The following is a 20,444-nucleotide window of genomic DNA, read 5'->3' as shown; positions in this document are numbered from 1 at the left end:
AGCTGATGGAGATGGAGGCTCCCCGAGCAGAGCTCACTGCTCCAGGCTGAGTCACTGTGACCTGACCTCTGGACTCTGAGGATACAGAGACAAAAACATAAAGCAGCATCACGGTTTAGTCGGCTTCATTTCAGAGGGACGGATGTTGATAGAGGAGAGGAGTTTGATTCTCTGGACTTTACCTGTGAAGCAGCAGCAGAGGAGAGTCCAGATGAGGACGGAGATCAGAGTCATGTTTTTGATGAGGAGGATTTCTGGGGCTTCTGTTGTCATGAAGGACAGCTGTCAGTCATCCAGTGTTCAACTCTCAGGACTATAAACTCTCCCAGAGCACTGGAGCATGGTGCTGCTGATGCAAAGTGGCTCTCTATGGAAATGCTCAGACTGACTCCAACAGGGACTTGGATTACTCTGAGGATGCTGTTTCTCTACGGATCAATCACTTTATCAGAGGATTGATTCAGAATGTGTCAGGAAGCATTTTAATGTGGATTTGACTCCATCACTGTGGAGACATTTCTTATAAGAACTTCTCTGTCTCGTTTCATTTATTGTTGGAGGGATCAATTTCACTTTCAGACAAATTTAACAATAAATCTGTAAATATGTGACTAATTCTTTACAATTGTGGCAGTGCTTAATACATATACAGTGAAATAGTAAATTCTTATAACAACAGGAAGTGTGTTTGTTGAGTTTGTTGTGTTCAAAGTCAGAGAGCCGTGTCTCTCTACAGTGAGAGGTTTTTGTACGACGGCTCAATCAGTTTGTATCACTGTGGTACACGTTTGGTGGAGGAACCAGACTGGATGTTGGAAGTAAGTTCAATTTTTGATGTTTTTTATTAATTAATTCATGAGCAACGTTTTTGTCTTCTTCAGACATGTAACTCTCTAAAAGCTGAAATATCTGATTTTACGTCATTTTTCATGAGTTTTCAACATTGTCCTACCAACAATTGAAATACAGTTTTTAAAAACATTGTAAGTGTTTGATTGGCAGGAGAAATCTTGTAATCAGATTTTAGACGACAGAAACTTGAGGACTTGTAGTTTAGGTTTAGTCAGACAAAGTCAGAGAGCCGTGTCTCTCTACAGTGAGAGGTTTTTGTACGACGACTCAGTCAGTTTGTATCACTGTGGTGGACTTTTGGTGGAGGAACCAGACTGGATGTTGGAAGTAAGTTTCTGCTCAAATATTGAATATTGTATCATCAGCTAAAGGTTGGATTTCAGTGTCTGAACATTTGCAGTAGATTTAAACTCCCATTGGACTGATATAAATCACTTTATAGACTCAGTTTGATTCTTCTTTTCTCCTCTTTAATCTTGAAATTGAACTCAAAAAAGTTTTCCTGAACTTCTCTTACCGTACTTCAAAATGTTTTAAATGTAGCTTTTATTTCTTAATTTTAAACTGTTTAAAACTAAATTGTTTAAAACAGTTAGAATGAAGCTGAAATCTCTGATCTCATCATTTCTCTGATTGTCTTCTTACCTCAGTTTGAAATAACTTTGACAGTTTTCTGAGGCTTTTAAATCTGTCGTATGAACATTTTAAATATGGTCGTCATTTGTTGTTTTTAGCTGATAATGTCCTTTAAAAGTGGATCTGATTAACTTTTGCCTTTCTGAGAGTTCAGATAGTAAACATTTTTGTATAAATGTAGCTCGACAAAATCATAGATGATGGAATATGTTTTCAAACTATATTGTATTGTTTTCTTCAAAAAGTTAAAAGAAAAAGATTTTCTCTGGTATTTTGCAATTTAAAATCTCTCTCTTTATGTCCAGTGCAGTTTGATGTATTTCAGGTCATATGAGGACTCTTTCTGTGCTGATATGCATGAGAGGTTTCTTAAAGGGAAGTGAGACAATGTGTGAGTGAGTGACTGGTGGAGCAGAAAAACCATCTGACAGAAACTCCTTAAAGGAAAGATAACCCACTCTCACACAGTGAAGGTGTCTGAGTTGCTGGTGTTTGATTGACAGCTGTGTGCTCCCTGTCCTCTAAGCCAGTGGTTCTCTAACTGGTTTCAGTAATGAACCCTCTTTGAAATCTCTTTTCAGCCAAGTACCCACTGACCAGCGTAAAGCCTTTTGGTAGAAAAAAATGCTATATAAAGAGTTAGTACAACGCTGCACCATCAGTGTTGGATTTACTAAACAATAACCTTGTAAATGAAAAACACTTAAATGCTATTTTTAAATGTTTAGAATCCATCACTAATTTCATTCATCATTCATAGTATAACATTTTTTTTTAGCAATTATGCATGACTGATACTTTAACATTTAAAAATAAAAATCAAGTACCCTCTGTAGTACCCCTAGTACCCCTAACCTGATTAGAGAAATACTGCTCCAAGCTGATTGGTGTTTCCTAGGTGATGTGCGTCCCTCCCTGAACATTACAGCAGTTTTTGATGCTTTTTTTACTTTTTCTAGGGGTTGTTGCCCGTTTTCTTAGTATTTCCTAGCATTTACTGCTTTTTTCAATGTTTTTGTCAATTTTATAGAATTTTGTTGCCTTTCTGGATGTTTGACACATTGTTGATATTTTTGCTGCTTTTTGCAATGTTTGTGTATGTTGCTTTCCTTTACGTTTGTGACATTTTTGTCATATTTTTGGCATTTCTTCAATGTTCTTGTCGCTTATTTTGACATTTCAGGTGTTCTTACTTATGTAAAATATTTATATATTTTATTTTATTTATATATAATTTTAACAATTTCCACCTCTGCTCCTATAGGTGATGTGCGTCCCACCCTGACAGTGCTGCCCCCCTCCAAAGAAGAGCTGCAGCAGGGGAAGGCCACGCTCATGTGCCTGGCCAACAAGGGCTTCCCCTCAGACTGGAGTCTGGCCTGGAAGGTGGACGGCAGCAGCAGCAGCAGCAGCTGGGAGGAGAGCAGGAGCCCCGGGGTGCTGCAGAAGGACGGCCACTACAGCTGGAGCAGCACCCTGAGGCTCCCTGCAGACCAGTGGAGGAAGGTGGGCTCTGTGACCTGTGAGGCCACCCAGGGCTCCCAGACTCCACTCTCAGAGACACTGAGGAGAGACCAGTGTTCCCAGTCCTGAGCTGACTCACTGGCAGGGACTCTGCTACTGGTTTTACTCTGACACTGCTCTCACTCTGCTCTCTGCAACTAGCTCTGGCTTTTATTTCACCTGTTTCAACAGACATATTTACCAGCTTGTTGTAATGTTTCAATATTATTTCAGTGTTTCCAGATAATAAAGACGTATTCATCAAATTAAGTTTCTATGTTTATTATTATCAAAGTGTCTTATTACATCTGTTCTTAATGGTGTCACTGACTTTATGAAATCCTGAAGACAAACTGATCCAACAAACATGTTTTAATGTCTCCATGGTGACTGTAGAAAGACAGTATAGGATTATATAAAACAATGTCTATAATGATAAACCTTTGGAACAAAACTCATGGTCAGAACATTTCAATGATAAATCATCCAATCATCTCTCATGACTGAAGTCTGTTAATAGTAAGGACTGTAAAATGTAGCTTAGCGTTAAGTGTCTCTAAAGAACATTCATTATTATTTAAACAAACTACAAAAAGTCTGATAAATATTTTCTAAATCTGAAATTAAAAGCACGATCATCAGCATGGAGAGAAATAAAATGAGTGTGATCTGCAGTTCAATCTCTGGAAATATTTACATTACAAGTAAAGAGAAGACAAAAGAAAATAACTACACATGACTAAAATATGTCAGACATGATTACTAATTTTATAACAAAATAAATCACATTTCGTAATTTATTTCAACAATGAGTATGTTTGAGTTTCAATGAAAAGTATTAAGTTATAAAATATATAAATAATTACAGTTTTAGTATTCATGCGCTATACTTTGTGGATTAAACTTATCAAAGAATTGAAATCATATTTCAACAGAGGTCAGCTTTGATGTGCAGCAAAATGTTTCAAACCCTGTTTTATTTAAATACTTTACAGTATAACTTCTAGTTAGATAAAGTATATTTAGTGTTAAAATGCTTAAAGTCAATTATTATTAAATATATTTTAGTTTAGTCAAGCTTCTGTTGTTTTAGTTTCAGTGCAGCTGTTGAGTCAGATCAGTTCCTCTCCAGCTGAGGGAGGTTTTTGTACGACGTTGTATCACTGTGTGAACGGGAAGCTGTAACCCTGCTGACAGTAGTAAACTCCTGAATCTTCAGCCTCGACTCCTCTGATGGTCAGAGTGAAGTCAGTCCCAGAACCACTTCCAGTAAAACGATCTGAAACTCCAGACTGACGGGTTGTAGCTGAATAAATCAGGAGTTTAGGAGCTTCTCCAGATTTCTGAAGATACCAGCTGAGGTAGGTACTAACATCTGAACTGGTTTTACATCTGATGGAGACAGTCTGTCCTGGAACAACAGACTGAGATCCAGGAGACTGAGTCAGGATGATTTGTCCTGATGAACCTGAAAACATGAAAAAGATGTAGGAGGGTTATTGAGACAAATCCAGCTTAGAGAAAGATGATCAACATCCAAACAGAAGAGTGACATTTCTTTAACATGGAGAATAGATGAAGAAGGTAAATGCTGCTTGTTCCAGTGTTTCTCCATCATAGCAGAACATCATTGAGGTGAACCTGGTTACATCCTGAAGCAAAGTTTTCAGAAGAGAGTCTCACCCTGAACAAGGAGCCCCAGGGTGGTCAGCAGTAGAGTCAGTGACATCATCATTGTGCTGCCTGCGTGCCAGTGTCTCTGAAAGGCCTGGACAGCCACTGATCAACAGTGGCCTCTTAACGGCTGGGAGCAGAGAGGCAGGACACATATGCAAACACACAGAGTCAGTGAACTGTAGCTGTCCTCAACATGTCACGCTGTTTCCTCCTCACTGCTGCCACTGATCACTTACAAAGAGTCTACTGGAATCAAGAAATAAATTAACTCTACCAGCTGTTTTCACGTTATGTTGGTTCTCTGTGTTGACGTATTGGGTTGAATCCTCATTAACTGACATGAAGCTGATACCTCAGATTTCTATGTTGTATATTGTAAATAAATTGATGTCAACATGCTGATGTAATTGATAGTGGAGCTTGTGTTGGGGCTTTCCTTGCGTTCATAGACATCAGAAAAACATTTTAAATAGGCCTATATGTATGAAAAAAACAACAGCTTATCTGTGTCCTTTCCCGTTGGTTGTCCTGCAGATAACACAAACACCTTTCCATGTGCTGTTTGTATGCTCGTATAAGAAAACAGCAGCAACTCTTTTGTTATTGTGGCCTCCATGTTTTCACCACCTGATGCTCTAGACTACAGTCAACAGTTGGTGACAGTCATGCAACAAGTTGTTATGCTAAACGCCAATATAACAGAAGAAGAAGAACATGCTTCCCGACCATGTGAACGCTGGCAGTCGGAATAACAATGTAATCACTGGGGGGGGGGGGGTCTCTGTTGGCATGAATGCGCCACTACAACCGTTTTGAATCAGGTGGTGTTCATATCAGAAAACAGCCACAGCTCAACCAGCAAAGTGAGCAGAGATCAGAGAGACTAAACTCTTCTCAGGTGTGCTCCTTTTATTGACTGTCTTGATTGCTGATTGGCTGAGCCTGAGGGAACCAATCCTGCTTTACCTGCTACACAGGTGGAAAGTAATCAGCGTTCTCACCTGGAGAGAAAACAGAGTCAAACTAAAGAGTCTTTACACAGCACGTTAATCATTAATCATTTGCTTTCTGTTATTTCAAACATTTTACTTACATGCCTTTCCTTTACCTTTTAATAATTTTGACTTTCCATTATAGCTGTTTTAAGTTATTAAATAAAAGTTATGCATTTAACCCGATCACTGTTCCTCCTCTGAGGAATCATTTGAGCTCTAATACAATATAAATGCAGGAACAACTTTTCAAGCAGTTGTTATAATTTAGAGGGAATAACAAGCACTGACTCTGGAGTGGGACTTATGTACCTCTGCGGAATTCTTAAACCATGAATCTGCACATTTAAGACACATACTTAATTATTTAATTAAAGTCATTGTGGAAGTAAAATAAGCTCTGAATATTTTAAATCTCATGAACATATAAAGTATATGCATTATATAAACTACACATAGTGTTACTGTAATGAGATCACATCTCAGAGGAACATCATTTTATTTCACCTTTGTTTTTACAGGCAAGTCATTAAGAACAGTTGTTATTTACAATTGCAGCAGGACAAGTGACAAAGCCACTCAGGGGAAGGGAAGGAGGGCTAGGGAATAATATACATTAGACATACAGTTTTAATTTACATGAAATACATTTAAAAAATCAACACAGACAGCAGTCAACACGTGAAACAAGAGAAGTGCACAGTTAGATGGGTGAATTAGAAAGAGAGAAACCATACACATCTTTAGCTGGGAAATTATGATGTGGAAAAGCAACTGCATATGTCGGTGAACATGGATGAGGTGGCGTTTTTTAAAATATGAAATAGAAATGAGTTTGTCCAGTTTAAGAATCTTTTGCAGAGCATTCCAGTGGTGAGGGGCAGCAGATTGAAAAGATGAGAGACCAGAGGCAGAGTTGGATTTGCGAATGCTTCATTGAATATATATATATATATATATGACTCTGCTGTGTCTGTAATTATCTGGTGTCTACTAAAGGATAAACTGTATGCTGAGGACTAGACCCTGAAGAAGGCTGTTTGTGCCGCTACGTGTGGTTTACTACCCAGCTCGGTTTTAATGTACTAACAATTAAAATATGAAATCGCCATCTAAATTAAGTCTTTTCAATGTTTTCTAAGAAGAGGCCTTGGATCTTTCTTCTTTCACTGTTGAGTTGGACTGTTTGAACTTTCCTAAAAAGGACATCGCTGCTTGTTAAGGAGAAAGGACACCAGGCTGAAGATACAGTACGTGTTTGTAATTCATCTTAACAATGAGTATGTTTGAGTTTCTATTAAAAGTGGTCAGATTTGAAATAAATAAATAATTACAGTTTAAGTGTTCATGTGTTATCATACTCTGTGGATTAAACTTATCAAAGAATGGAAATCATACTTCAACAGAGGTCAGCTTTGATGTTTCAAACCCTGTTTTAATGAAAGGGTTTAAATTATAACTTTTAGTTCGATAAAGTATATTTAGTGTTAAATAGTTCAGAGTCAAAGTCAGTTATTATTAGATATGTTTTAGTTTAGTAAAGCTTCTGTTGTTTTAGTTTCAGTGCAGCTGTTGAGTCAGATCAGTTCCTCTCCAGCTGAGGGAGGTTTTTGTACGACGTTGTATCACTGTGTGAACACATCCTGACTGTTGATATAATGATAACTCTGACAGTAATAAACTCCTGCATCTGCAGCCTCAACTCCACTGATGGTCAGAGTGAAGTCAACTCCGTTCCCTGCTCCACTTCCACTGTATCTGGAGATTGTAGAAACTCTTTCTGATGTCAGTTTGATCAGAAGTTTAGGAGCTTCTCCAGTTTTCTGATGGTACCAGGCCAGGAGGTACTGTGAACCAGAGTATTGAGTAACTGTTGGATTGGCCTTACAGTCAACAGAAACAGTTTGACCCAGCTGCACTGATTTGGCTGCTGGCTGAGTCAAGACAACATTTTGTCCAACAGACCCTGAGGAGAGAGAAGAAACACTGGACATGAGATGGTGAGGGGGAACTCAGCTACACCCCAAATGATTTCCACATGACAGAAAAATGATTTTCCTCACCCTGAGTGAAGCAGAGGAGAGTCCAGATGAGGACGGAGATCAGAGTCATGTTTTTGATGAGGAGGATTTCTGGGGCTTCTGTTGTCATGAAGGACAGCTGTCAGTCATCCAGTGTTCAACTCTCAGGACTATAAACTCTCCCAGAGCACTGGAGCATGGTGCTGCTGATGCAAAGTGGCTCTCTATGGAAATGCTCAGACTGACTCCAACAGGGACTTGGATTACTCTGAGGATGCTGTTCTCTACGGATCAATCACTTTATCAGAGGATTGATTCAGAATGTGTCAGGAAGCATTTTAATGTGGATTTGACTCTAATTGTGGATATATTACTTTCTAAAACTTTTTCTGTCTCGTTTCATTTATTGTTGGAGGGATCAATTTTACTTTCAGATGAATTTAACAATAAATCTATAAAAATGTGATTAATTCTGAACAATTGTGAAAGTGTTTGATACATATAATGTGAAATAGTTAATTCTTATAAAAACAGGAAGTGTGTTTGTTGAGTTTGTTGTGTTCAAAGTCAGAGAGCCGTGTCTCTCTACAGTGAGAGGTTTTTGTACGACGGCTCAATCAGTTTGTATCACTGTGGTTAACGTTTGGTGGAGGAACCAGACTGGATGTTAACTGTAAGTACATTTAACTTCTAAACAAAGTCATATTTTAAATTGTTTTAATTTTTAATTTAATGAAAACAAGCTTTACTTTAAGACTTGTGCTGATAGTTGAAATTTAATATTATTGCAGCGACCATTACTTTACTGTGATACAGATACAATTCTGTCTGATGAAGAAACTCACTTGATACCTTTAAAATCTTCATTTTGACAGTTTGTTCATTCTTATAACTCATTCTGTTTTTAAATAGGACAAATCTTTGTTGAAAATAATTTTGACAAAAAATGTCTAATTCTGTGACAAAGTTCTGTTTGAACACTATGACAGAGAGAAAATCTTAATTGTCCTAAATTTAATAGTTATGAAATTTCAGCTGAAGAAACCTATTACTACCAAACGTCTCTTCAGTGAGTTTTATCTGGAAACATTGTAAGACTTTTACTCAATCTTCCACTCATACTGATGAACTTAATGTCATGTCACCTCACGTTATAACCAATAAATATCATAATACCACAGCTGTCAGGTTAACTACATGTTGTATTAGGAGAACAACTAGTTTGACTTTAATAAAATCATTTTCAGCATTTAAACAGTCTGTGAATAGTGAAGTGTGTGTGTTGTCCCGGCTCAGTAGTGATGCTGGGCGTAAAAGAGATGAACAAACATCATCGTTTCTTATGAGTTTTGGGTTGAGATAAAAAATGTGAAGATCAACTTAAAGTCTCACACTGGTGCTGGAATTCATTCCATGTTACACTTGATCACTGATATTTATTAATTCAACTAAAGAAAGAAACTTTATCTTTAGTTCTGAAACCCGTCTGTTGTCATGGTTCAGCAGTGATGCCTGTCTGTTGCCATGGTTACTGAGCTCAGAGAGGGAAGTGAAACGTTTAAAACCAGTTTCATCCAACCTGAAACGACCGACAGAACCTAACATACAGAAATGAATAATAATAATGAATTTAATAAGACTGATAAGATTCTTAGGGACCAAAATATAAATTAATAGAATAATGTAAAAAGTATGGTGTAATAAGGAAATGCTTCAAACTACAACTCTTTGGACAGTTTTGAGTATGAACGAGTTAAGATGATAATATAGGGTGACCCTTTTTAACTATTTATGTTACATATGTGATGTTGTGTATCTATGTGATGGAAATAAACTAATCTAAACTAAACTAATCCAACCAACAGGAAGGAGGTAATTTTGTCTTTGTATGAAATTATTTTCATATTGATCTCTCTCTCTCTCTCTCTCTCTCTCTCTCTGCAGTGGGTGATGTGCGTCCCACCCTGACGGTGCTGCCCCCCTCCAGTGAAGAGCTGGAGCAGGGGAAGGCCACGCTCATGTGCCTGGCCAACAAGGGCTTCCCCTCAGACTGGAGTCTGGCCTGGAAGGTGGACGGCAGCAGCAGCAGCAGCAGCAGCAGCAGCTGGGAGGAGAGCAGGAGCCCCGGGGTGCTGCAGAAGGACGGCCACTACAGCTGGAGCAGCACCCTGAGGCTCCCTGCAGACCAGTGGAGGAAGGTGGACTCTGTGACCTGTGAGGCCACCCAGGGCTCCCAGACTCCACTCTCAGAGACACTGAGGAGAGACCAGTGTTCCCAGTCCTGAGCTGACTCACTGGCAGGGACTCTGCTACTGGTTTTACTCTGACACTGCTCTCACTCTGCTCTCTGCAACTAGCTCTGGCTTTTATTTCACCTGTTTCAACAGACATATTTACCAGCTTGTTGTAATGTTTCAATATTATTTCAGTGTTTCCAGATAATAAAGACGTATTCATCAAATTAAGTTTCTATGTTTATTATTATCAAAGTGTCTTATTACATCTTTTCTTAATAGTGTCACTGACTTTATGAAATCCTGAAGACAAACTGATCCAACAAACATGTTTTAATGTCTCCATGGTGACTGTAGAAAGACAGTATAGGATTATATAAAACAATGTCTATAATAATGACCTTATTGTCGGAACATTTCAATGATAAATCATCCAACCATCTCTTATTACTGAAGTGTGTTAATAGTAAGGACTGTAATATGTTATTTGCTTTATGTGTCTTTAAAGAACATTCATTATTATTTTAAGAAACTACAAAAAGTCTGATAAATATTTTCTAAATCTGAAATTAAAAGCACAACATCAGCATGGAGAGAAATAAAGTGAGTGTGATCTGCAGTTCAATCTCTGGAAATATTTACATTACAAGTAAAGAGAAGACAAAAGAAAATAACTACACATGACTAAAATATGTTATAGACATGATTACTTATACAACATGAGATAAATCACATTTTGTAATTTATTTCAACAATGAGTATGTTTGAGTTTCAATGAAAAGTGATAAGATATAAAATAAATGAATAATATGTAGTTTTAGTGTTCATGTGTTATCATACTCTGTGGATTAAATTTATGAAAGAATGTAAATCATACTTCAACAGAGGTCAGCTTTGATGTGCAGCAGAATGTTTCAAACCTTGTATTTAAATACTTTACAGTATAACTTCTAGTTAGATAAAGTATATTTAGTGTTACAATGTTTAAAGTCAATTATTATTAAATATATTTTAGTTTAGTCAAGCTTCTGTTGTTTTAGTTTCAGTGCAGCTGTTGAGTCAGATCAGTTCCTCTCCAGCTGAGGGAGGTTTTTGTACGACGTTGTATCACTGTGTGAGTGGGTAGCTTTGACCCTGCTGACAGTAGTAAACTCCTGAATCTTCAGCCTCGACTCCTCTGATGGTCAGAGTGAAGTCAGTCCCAGAACCACTTCCAGTAAAACGATCTGAAACTCCAGACTGACGGGTTGTAGCTGAATAAATCAGGAGTTTAGGAGCTTCTCCAGATTTCTGAAGGTACCAGTGGAGGTAGCTACCAACATATGAACTGGTTTTACATCTGATGGAGACAGTCTGTCCTGGAACAACAGACTGAGATCCAGGAGACTGAGTCAGGATGATTTGTCCTGATGAACCTGAAAACATGAAAAAGATGCAGAAGGGTTATTGAGACAAATCCAGCTTAGAGAAAAATGATCAACATCCAAACAGAAGAGTGACATTTCTTTAACATGGAGAATAGATGAAGAAGGTAAATGCTGCTTGTTCCAGTGTTTCTCCATCATAGCAGAACATCATTGAGGTGAACCTGGTTACATCCTGAAGCAAAGTTTTCAGAAGAGAGTCTCACCCTGAACAAGGAGCCCCAGGGTGGCCAGCAGTAGAGTCAGTGACATCATCATTGTGCTGCCTGCGTGCCAGTGTCTCTGAAAGGCCTGGACAGCCACTGATCAACACTGGCCTCTTAACGGCTGGGAGCAGAGAGGCAGGACACATATGCAAACACACAGAGTCAGTGAACTGTAGCTGTCCTCAACATGTCACGCTGTTTCCTCCTCACTGCTGCCACTGATCACTTACAAAGACTCTACTGGAATCAAGAAATAAATTAACTCTACCAGCTGTTTTCACATTATGTTGGTTCTCTGTGTTGACGTATTGGGTTGGATCCTCATTAACTGACATGAAGCTGATACCTCAGATTTCTATGTTGTATATTGTAAATAATTTGATGTCAGTATGCTGATGTAATTTCTGTCACGTCCATAACAACACAGACAATGAAAGCTTTAAGAATTTATTGAATAAATTATGAATTAAATTGGCGATATGGCTCTGTTCAGAGGAGTCCCCTGACCTTTCATGAGCACCATGAAAAAGCAGAGAGTCAGGGGACAGCAGCAGCATTAGGGGACGCTCACACAGTTTAATACTGGGAGAGCTAAACTATTCCCCCATATGAACAGAGCAGCAATAATGACAAGGTGGAGCAGGGGAGGATGTGGGTAGCAAAAAGCGAGCAGCAAGCATTTGGAGCAAACTAAAGCAACAGTAGGAAGAAGCTAAAGTAGCAGCATTTAGGAGCAGCTAAGGCAGCAAGCAGAAGGAGCTAACTGAATCAGCTTAAGTAGCGCGCCCTGTTGAGCGTAGCCATTTAGCAGCGAGGGGAGTGACCAGCTGATGCACTAATGCAGATCAGCTGCTGCAACTTAGCTGATGCAGATCAGCTGATGAGACTGCGTTGTTGACCAATAGCGGTTAGCAGCGTCTTGACTACCTGGCCTGCCAGAACTGACGTTGACGCTCAATTTATAGTGGAGCTTGTCTTGGGACTCACACCCGTTTTGAATCAGGTGGTGTTTATATCAGGACGACATGATGACATAATGTCCAGACATCATAGCTGTACTCAAACATGTTTGTTATATCCCCTTCCATGGTACAGGGGACAATACAAGACAGTTGAAAATGAGTCATTGTAGAAGTGAAAATTAAAATTGCCAAAGACAATGATGGTGCACTTCTACACAGCCATCATTGAGTCCATCCTCACATCCTCCATCACCATCTGGTACGCTGCTGCCCGGAATACGTCTTTCAATACTTCATATCATGGCATAGTAAACCATAATTATTTCATAGGCTACATTCATATCCAAAAAAATATGGCATGGAAATTCTTTCAACATAACTCATAACAAGCAAATAACCTGGCACTGCCTCCGTTTTGGTGTCAGCTGTGGTGCGCAGCGCTGCTCGGATCGTGTGCCGCTGCCCTTTTTTCCTCCTTAAATTCCGCTCTCAGTTCAGCATGAACTTCCTCCGGGCAATTTTACTGCTGGTGCACTATACATTTACATTTTTTATACATTAAGATTATATTTTCTAAACACATTTCTACCACAAATGACACAGAAAATAGGCTAATCAAAAAAGCTGGAACCGAGCTGATAACAAAAAAAAAGCCAACGAACCATGAAACAATTAATTACAAATACATGTGTAGGCCTACATTTGGTTTTTTAAACGCAGTCAACACATGTGACATCTCTTCTTTTGACACAATTGCCACATTTGCGGCATGTGCTGCAGGTGTCTTTTGTCTTGTTCTGATTGCAGCTCCTCCTCACCTGGCACTGCCTGCGTTTTTGTGCCTGTTGCGGTGGTAGCTGTCGCTGCTGACCGGGACCGTGCGCTGCTGCCCTTTTCCCCTCCATAAACTCGGCTCTCAGCTCCTCTGCCAACTGCAGCAAAAACTTCCTTCTTGCAATATTGCTGCTGGTGCACTCCTTGTATAGGACATGTGCGTTTATTCCAGCCAGGTCGAGGATGTTATAAAATACAGCCACTGGCCATCTTCGTGTACCGCCTTTCACAGAGTACGCCTTCGCCATCTGATCCAACACATCTACGCTGGATTTGGTGTTGTTATACTACTGTCAATCAGTTTGGGTTCAAAAGAAAACATGGAACTGACCTGTGTATCTATGGTCTTAAAGAGATTGTGTTCAGGTACACAAGCCTAAATTCATCTGTTTTCCTATGCTCTATTGATGCGTCAAAGGCATTTGATAGAATTAATCATGAACGATTGTTTGTAAAATTGTTAGATAGAGGTGTCCCTAAATTTTTAGTGAGAATTTTAGAGTTTTGGTATGCTCACCAAACGTTTCAGGTTGAATGGGACAATGTTGTATCTGCTCCATTCTGTGTTAGTAACGGAGTGTGGCAAGGAGGGATTTTGTCTCCTCTTTTATTTAATGTTTATATGGATGAATTATCAAATCAGCTAAATAGGTTAAAACTGGCTGTCTTGTGGGCAACACTATTGTTAATCATCTTATGTAGGCAGACGACCTGGTCCTGCTCTGTCCATATAGTGCTGGGCTGCAGCAGATGCTGAAGGTGTGCTCTCAGTATGGCCTTGATTATGACATAAAGTATAATGCTATGAAAAGTCACATAATGATAGTTAGAAGTGACGAGGACAGGAAATCAACTTCTCCGACTTTTTATTTGTCAGATAGTCCTCTTGCTGTGTGTGAGGAAATTAAATATTTAGGACATGTCATATCTGATGACTGGACGGATGATAAAGACCTGTCAAATGTACTCTCAAGCTAACATGCTTATAAGGAGGTTCTCTATGTGCTCTGACTCTGTGAAGTGCTCTCTGTTTAGAACCTACATCACACCGTTATATACTGCTCAATTGTGTTCTATAAGAAAAAGAGTATGCAGAGGCTCAAGGTAGCATACAATGATGCAATGAGACTGATGCTCCGTGTTCCTAGGTGGCAGAGTGCCAGTCATTTGTTTGTGTCCACTAGAGTGCCAACGTGTGAGGCACTCTTAAGACAACTGATGTTTAGTTTTATGTGTCGCTTGGACAAGTCAGAGAACCACATAATTGAAGCTCTAGTCAGCCCTCTGAAAAGCTGCTATAGATACACTTCTAGGTTAATCTCCTTTTTATTCTATGTATACTGTATAATGTGTTATATGGACCTGTGTCTGCAATAAAGCTTTATTATTATAATAAGTCACAGACTCAGGTTTTGCCTTCGGCCCATCTGTTATCCCCACACTTGTGTGCACTGAACTCAGAATGCACACATTTTTTCCCGGCTTTCCCTGGTAAATGGTCAGTGTCGCATTAGCACACTTCAGCACCTTTGTGCTGAACAGCTCTGCCTGCTCTTTTGGCTGTTTGGCTTTGCCCAGGGTGCCAACCAGGCTGGTCTTTTTGGCCTGTAAGGCAGTGGCTAGCTTTAGGGAGGTGAAGAAATTATCAGTCGTAATGTTTCTTCCCTTCCCCAGAAATGGCTCCGCCAGTTTCAGCACCACACTCTCTCCCACAAGCTGACCTTTGCGTCTCCTCTTTACCCAGATACGGAGCCCCATTCAGCATATATTTGGACTGCACATCCGCAGCCAGCCAAAATTTGATGCCGAATTTATAAGGCTTGTTCCCCATGTACTGAATAAAATTGCACCGGGCCTTGGTGGGGAACAGCTGCTCATCAATTGTAATGTTGGCACCAGGCTTGTAACAAGCTATGCTGTTCTGCACAAACTTCTTCCAGGTTGCCGACACCACGGCATCCTGCAGATAATCGAACTGCAGGAATTTCATGATCTCTCGAAATCTGTTTTTGGCTATTTTTCTGTGAAAAAGGGCAAGCCCCATTTTTCTGACCACAGACTGTCCACATCGATGTGTTTTGCACCCTGTGCCCCGCGGACATAGAGCAGGGCTATAAATGCTTTTAGTTCAGCCACTGTCAGGTCCCAGGAGCGGTCACCATGGTGCCGATGGGCCTCAGCCACAGTGCAGTCCCTGATGTGCTTCAGCATGCCATTATCGAAGAGACACACAAAGGCCGTGAGCGCATCTTCAATGTTGCGCTTTGCGAGCGCTGTGGGGCCAGCAGCTTCCGTCAGGACGTTCTGGCTCTGCTTTCTTCCTGTACGTTCAGTCAGCTGAAGCACCGTCCACGACGTCCCATCCTTCCCCATTTCCACAGCCGCCTCCGGCCGTAATGACTCAGGCGGGCTGTATTCAGTTGGCTCGAGGGGTAGGCCTACTGGTTCGGGAAGGCCAAAAACAACAATAACTAATAGTCTAATAATAATAATAATAATAATAGCCTACAATTGCAAATATGACCAGAATAGCTATGCAGCAGAACTCACCGGGAACGTCAGCCGTGACCCGCTCACCGGGAACGTCAGCAGTGACCCGCTCACCGGGAACGTCAGCCGTGACCCGCTCACCGGGAACGTCAGCCGTGACCGGCTCACCGGGAACGTCAGCCGTGACCAGCTCAACGCCGTCAAAGGGACCATCAAGCTTAACCGAATCCTAAGTCTTACAATCTCCAGAATCATCACTTCCCATGTTCTGAAGCATCTCCAAGGCCATTTCAACAGTCATATTCCTCTTCATTTGGTCATTCATTCTGGACATTTTTACTACAAACTTGTTTCTAAATAGGCTATAAAAAGCAGTGTAGGCTACTGTAATCTCAAATAGGCTTCCGGTAAATACAAATAGGCTAGGTGATGCTAGTGACGTTTCTCTAACAGAGACAATGATAGTTACTAAGCAACCAAGATGCATCTTCAACCGCGCGAAAAATTACATAAAGATAACCGCGAAAACCCTTGCGGTCAATATGACCGTGTATGGCCAAAATAGGTTAAATTGATCATATTTTCTTTGCCTTTAGTGTAATTTATTTTAAAAACATTTTAAATGAAAATACAGACACTTTTAGGAAAAGTCAGGTACCAGCAGGATTGAATTTTGTTATTCAGCAAAGTTATTGCACTTATAAAATCCAAAACGGTCAAAATGACCGTCAAGGCAGTTCTAGTGTTAAGTATGAATTTAAACAGACAGTTTAGTGACATGTTCTGTATGAATTGTGTCCCAGAATACATTATGTTTATGACAGCGTCAGTGTTTCTGCCACAGAAAATATTTGTTGTTTTGCAGATTTGGAGCTTCAGTGTCCTGAGATATTTCAATGTGATGTGTGGATGTTGATGTTATATATACGGTGAATTTGGTTAGTGTCTGTACATCAGTGGAGCTGACTCTGCTGTTGTTGTGATTTGAATGTTCTGATTGGGCTTCTTCACTGGAACTGTTCTCTTCATTTGAGGAAACTTTCAGGTTGTTGAGGTGGACTGTTTGAACTTTAGAAGGAAATCTAAAATCTGATGAACACTATGAGTGTGTGTGTGTGTGTGTGTGTGTGTGTGTGTGTGTGTGTGTGTGTGTGTCTTCGTGTCTTCAGTGAACTGTATCAGTCTCTGCAGTAGCTTCCAGCTGCAGCAGTCAGTTCAGTTTCTGTTCAGTCTGACTGAGGGAGGTTTTTGTACGACACTTTTTCACTGTGTGAACACATTCTGACTGTTGATCCAATGATAACTCTGACAGTAATAAACTGCTGCATCTTCAGCCTCAACTCCACTGATGGTCAGAGTGAAGTCAGAGTTTGATCCACTCCCTGAAAAACGACCTGGAATCCCTGATGCTCGCTCTTTAACAAATTTAATGAGCAGTTTAGGAGCTTCTCCATCTCTCTGTTGGTACCAGCTCAAAAGGTGTTTCCCACTGTTCGAACCCCATCTTGAATCCGTTACAAAAACATCTTGACTGGTCCTACAGCTGATGGAGACGGAGGCTCCCCGAGCAGAGCTCACTGCTCCAGGCTGAGTCACTGTGACCTGACCTCTGGACTCTGAGGATACAGAGACAAAAACATAAAGCAGCATCACGGTTTAGTCGGCTTCATTTCAGAGGGACGGATGTTGATAGAGGAGAGGAGTTTGATTCTCTGGACTTTACCTGTGAAGCAGCAGCAGAGGAGAGTCCAGATGAGGACGGAGATCAGAGTCATGTTTTTGATGAGGAGGATTTCTGGGGCTTCTGTTGTCATGAAGGACAGCTGTCAGTCATCCAGTGTTCAACTCTCAGGACTATAAACTCTCCCAGAGCACTGGAGCATGGTGCTGCTGATGCAAAGTGGCTCTCTATGGAAATGCTCAGACTGACTCCAACAGGGACTTGGATTACTCTGAGGATGCTGTTTCTCTACGGATCAATCACTTTATCAGAGGATTGATTCAGAATGTGTCAGGAAGCATTTTAATGTGGATTTGACTCTAATTGTGGATATATTACTTTCTAAAACTTGTTCTGTCTGGTTTCATTTATTGTTGGAGGGATCAATTTTACTTTCAGACGAATTTAACAATAAATCTATAAAAATGTGATTCATTCTGAACAATTGTGAACGTGTTTGATACATATAATGTGAAATAGTTAATTCTTATAAAAACAGGAAGTGTGTTTGTTGAGTTTGTTGTGTTCAAAGTCAGAGAGCCGTGTCTCTCTACAGTGAGAGGTTTTTGTACGACGGCTCAATCAGTTTGTATCACTGTGGTTAACGTTTGGTGGAGGAACCAGACTGGATGTTAACTGTAAGTACATTTAACTTCTAAACAAACTCATTTTAAATTGTTTTAATGTTTAATTTAATGAAAACAAGCTTTACTTTAAGACTTGTGCTGATAGTTGAAATTTAATATTATTGCAGCGACCATTACTTTACTGTGATACAGATACAATTCTGTCTGATGAAGAAACTCACTTGATACCTTTAAAATCTTCATTTTGACAGTTTGTTCATTCTTATAACTCATTCTGTTTTTAAATAGTATAACTCCTTATTGAAAATAATTTTGACAAAAAATGTCAAATTCTGTGACAAAGTTCTGTTTGAACACTATGGCAGAGAGAAAATCTTAATTGTCCTAAATTTAATAGTTATGAAATTTCAGCTGAAGAAACCTATTACTACCAAACGTCTCTTCAGTGAGTTTTATCTGGAAACATTGTAAGACTTTTACTCAATCTTCCACTCATACTGATGAACTTAATGTCATGTCACCTCACGTTATAACCAATAAATATCATAATACCACAGCTGTCAGGTTAACTACATGTTGTATTAGGAGAACAACTAGTTTGACTTTAATAAAATCATTTTCAGCATTTAAACAGTCTGTGAATAGTGAAGTGTGTGTGTTGTCCCGGCTCAGTAGTGATGCTGGGCGTAAAAGAGATGAACAAACATCATCGTATCTTATGAGTTTTGGGTTGAGATAAAAAATGTGAAGATCAACTTAAAGTCTCACACTGGTGCTGGAATTCATTCCATGTTACACTTGATCACTGATATTTATTAATTCAACTAAAGAAAGAAACTTTATCTTTAGTTCTGAAACCCGTCTGTTGTCATGGTTCAGCAGTGATGCCTGTCTGTTGCCATGGTTACTGAGCTCAGAGAGGGAAGTGAAACGTTTAAAACCAGTTTCATCCAACCTGAAACGACCGACAGAACCTGACATACAGAAATGAATAATAATAATGAATTTAATAAGACTGATAAGATTCTTAGGGACCAAAATATAAATTATATAGAATAATGTAAAAAGTATGGTGTAATAAGGAAATGCTTCCAACCAAGAGGAAGAAGTTAATTTTGTCTTTGTATCTCTCTCTCTCTCTGCAGTGGGTGATGTGCGCCCCACCCTGACGGTGCTGCCCCCCTCCAGTGAAGAGCTGGAGCAGGGGAAGGCCACGCTCATGTGCCTGGCCAACAAGGGCTTCCCCTCAGACTGGAGTCTGGCCTGGAAGGTGGACGGCAGCAGCAGCAGCAGCTGGGAGGAGAGCAGGAGCCCCGGGGTGCTGGAGAAGGACGGCCACTACAGCTGGAGCAGCACCCTGAGGCTCCCTGCAGACCAGTGGAGGAAGGTGGGCTCTGTGACCTGTGAGGCCACCCAGGGCTCCCAGACTCCACTCTCAGAGACACTGAGGAGAGACCAGTGTTCCCAGTCCTGAGCTGACTCACTGGCAGGGACTCTGCTACTGGTTTTACTCTGACACTGCTCTCACTCTGCTCTCTGCAACTAGCTCTGGCTTTTATTTCACCTGTTTCAACAGACATATTTACCAGCTTGTTGTAATGTTTCAATATTATTTCAGTGTTTCCAGATAATAAAGACGTATTCATCAAATTAAGTTTCTATGTTTATTATTATCAAAGTGTCTTATTACATCTTTTCTTAATGGTGTCACTGACTTTATGAAATCCTGAAGACAAACTGATCCAACAAACATCTTTTAATGTCTCCATGGTGACTGTAGAAAGACAGTATAGGATTATATAAAACAATGTCTATAATGATAAACTTTTGGAACAAATCTCATGGTCGGAACATTTCAATGATAAATCATCCAATCATCTCTCATGACTGAAGTCTGTTAATAGTAAGGACTGTAATATGTTATTAGCTTAAAGTGTCTCTAAAGAACATTCATTATTATTTAAACAAACTACAAAAAGTCTGATAAATATTTTCTAAATCTGAAATTGAAAGCACGACATCATCAGCATAGAGAGAAATAAAATGAGTGTGATCTGCAGTTCAATCTCTGGAAATATTTACATTACAAGTAAAGAGAAGACAAAAGAAAATAACTACACATGACTAAAATATGTCAGACATGATTACTAATTTTATAACAAAATAAATCACATTTTGTAATTTATTTCAACAATGAGTATGTTTGAGTTGCTATGAAAAGTAGTACGATATAAAAGAAATGAATAATATTTACAGTTTTAGTGTTCATGTGTTATCATACTCTGTGGATTAAACTTATCAAAGAA

General features: G+C 39.6%; 6 gene segments (V, D, J or C); 2 read left to right on the top strand and 4 right to left on the bottom strand.

Moving 5' to 3' along the window:
- The first annotated feature begins 297 nt into the window (after positions 1-297).
- LOC116064130 lies at positions 298-10,146 on the top strand. The segment is given in 2 exon segments: positions 298-818; positions 9,626-10,146. Coding segments are annotated over 2 exon segments (342 nt in total).
- On the top strand, positions 1,161-19,792 carry LOC116064152. The segment is given in 3 exon segments: positions 1,161-1,175; positions 16,846-16,849; positions 19,284-19,792. A coding segment is annotated over 1 exon segment (255 nt).
- On the bottom strand, positions 4,039-4,793 carry LOC116064149. The segment is given in 2 exon segments: positions 4,039-4,459; positions 4,675-4,793. Coding segments are annotated over 2 exon segments (360 nt in total).
- On the bottom strand, positions 7,177-7,787 carry LOC116064139. The segment is given in 2 exon segments: positions 7,177-7,626; positions 7,724-7,787. Coding segments are annotated over 2 exon segments (390 nt in total).
- LOC116064146 lies at positions 10,910-11,679 on the bottom strand. The segment is given in 2 exon segments: positions 10,910-11,330; positions 11,546-11,679. Coding segments are annotated over 2 exon segments (360 nt in total).
- LOC118493419 lies at positions 17,090-17,638 on the bottom strand. The segment is given in 2 exon segments: positions 17,090-17,447; positions 17,555-17,638. Coding segments are annotated over 2 exon segments (405 nt in total).
- Positions 19,793-20,444: the final 652 nt, after the last annotated feature.

Source organism: Sander lucioperca, chromosome 16, assembly GCF_008315115.2.
Source record: "Sander lucioperca isolate FBNREF2018 chromosome 16, SLUC_FBN_1.2, whole genome shotgun sequence".
Classification (NCBI taxonomy): domain Eukaryota; kingdom Metazoa; phylum Chordata; class Actinopteri; order Perciformes; family Percidae; genus Sander; species Sander lucioperca.
Note: the sequence above shows the minus strand (reverse complement) of the source record. Positions and strands in the feature narration are given on the sequence as shown.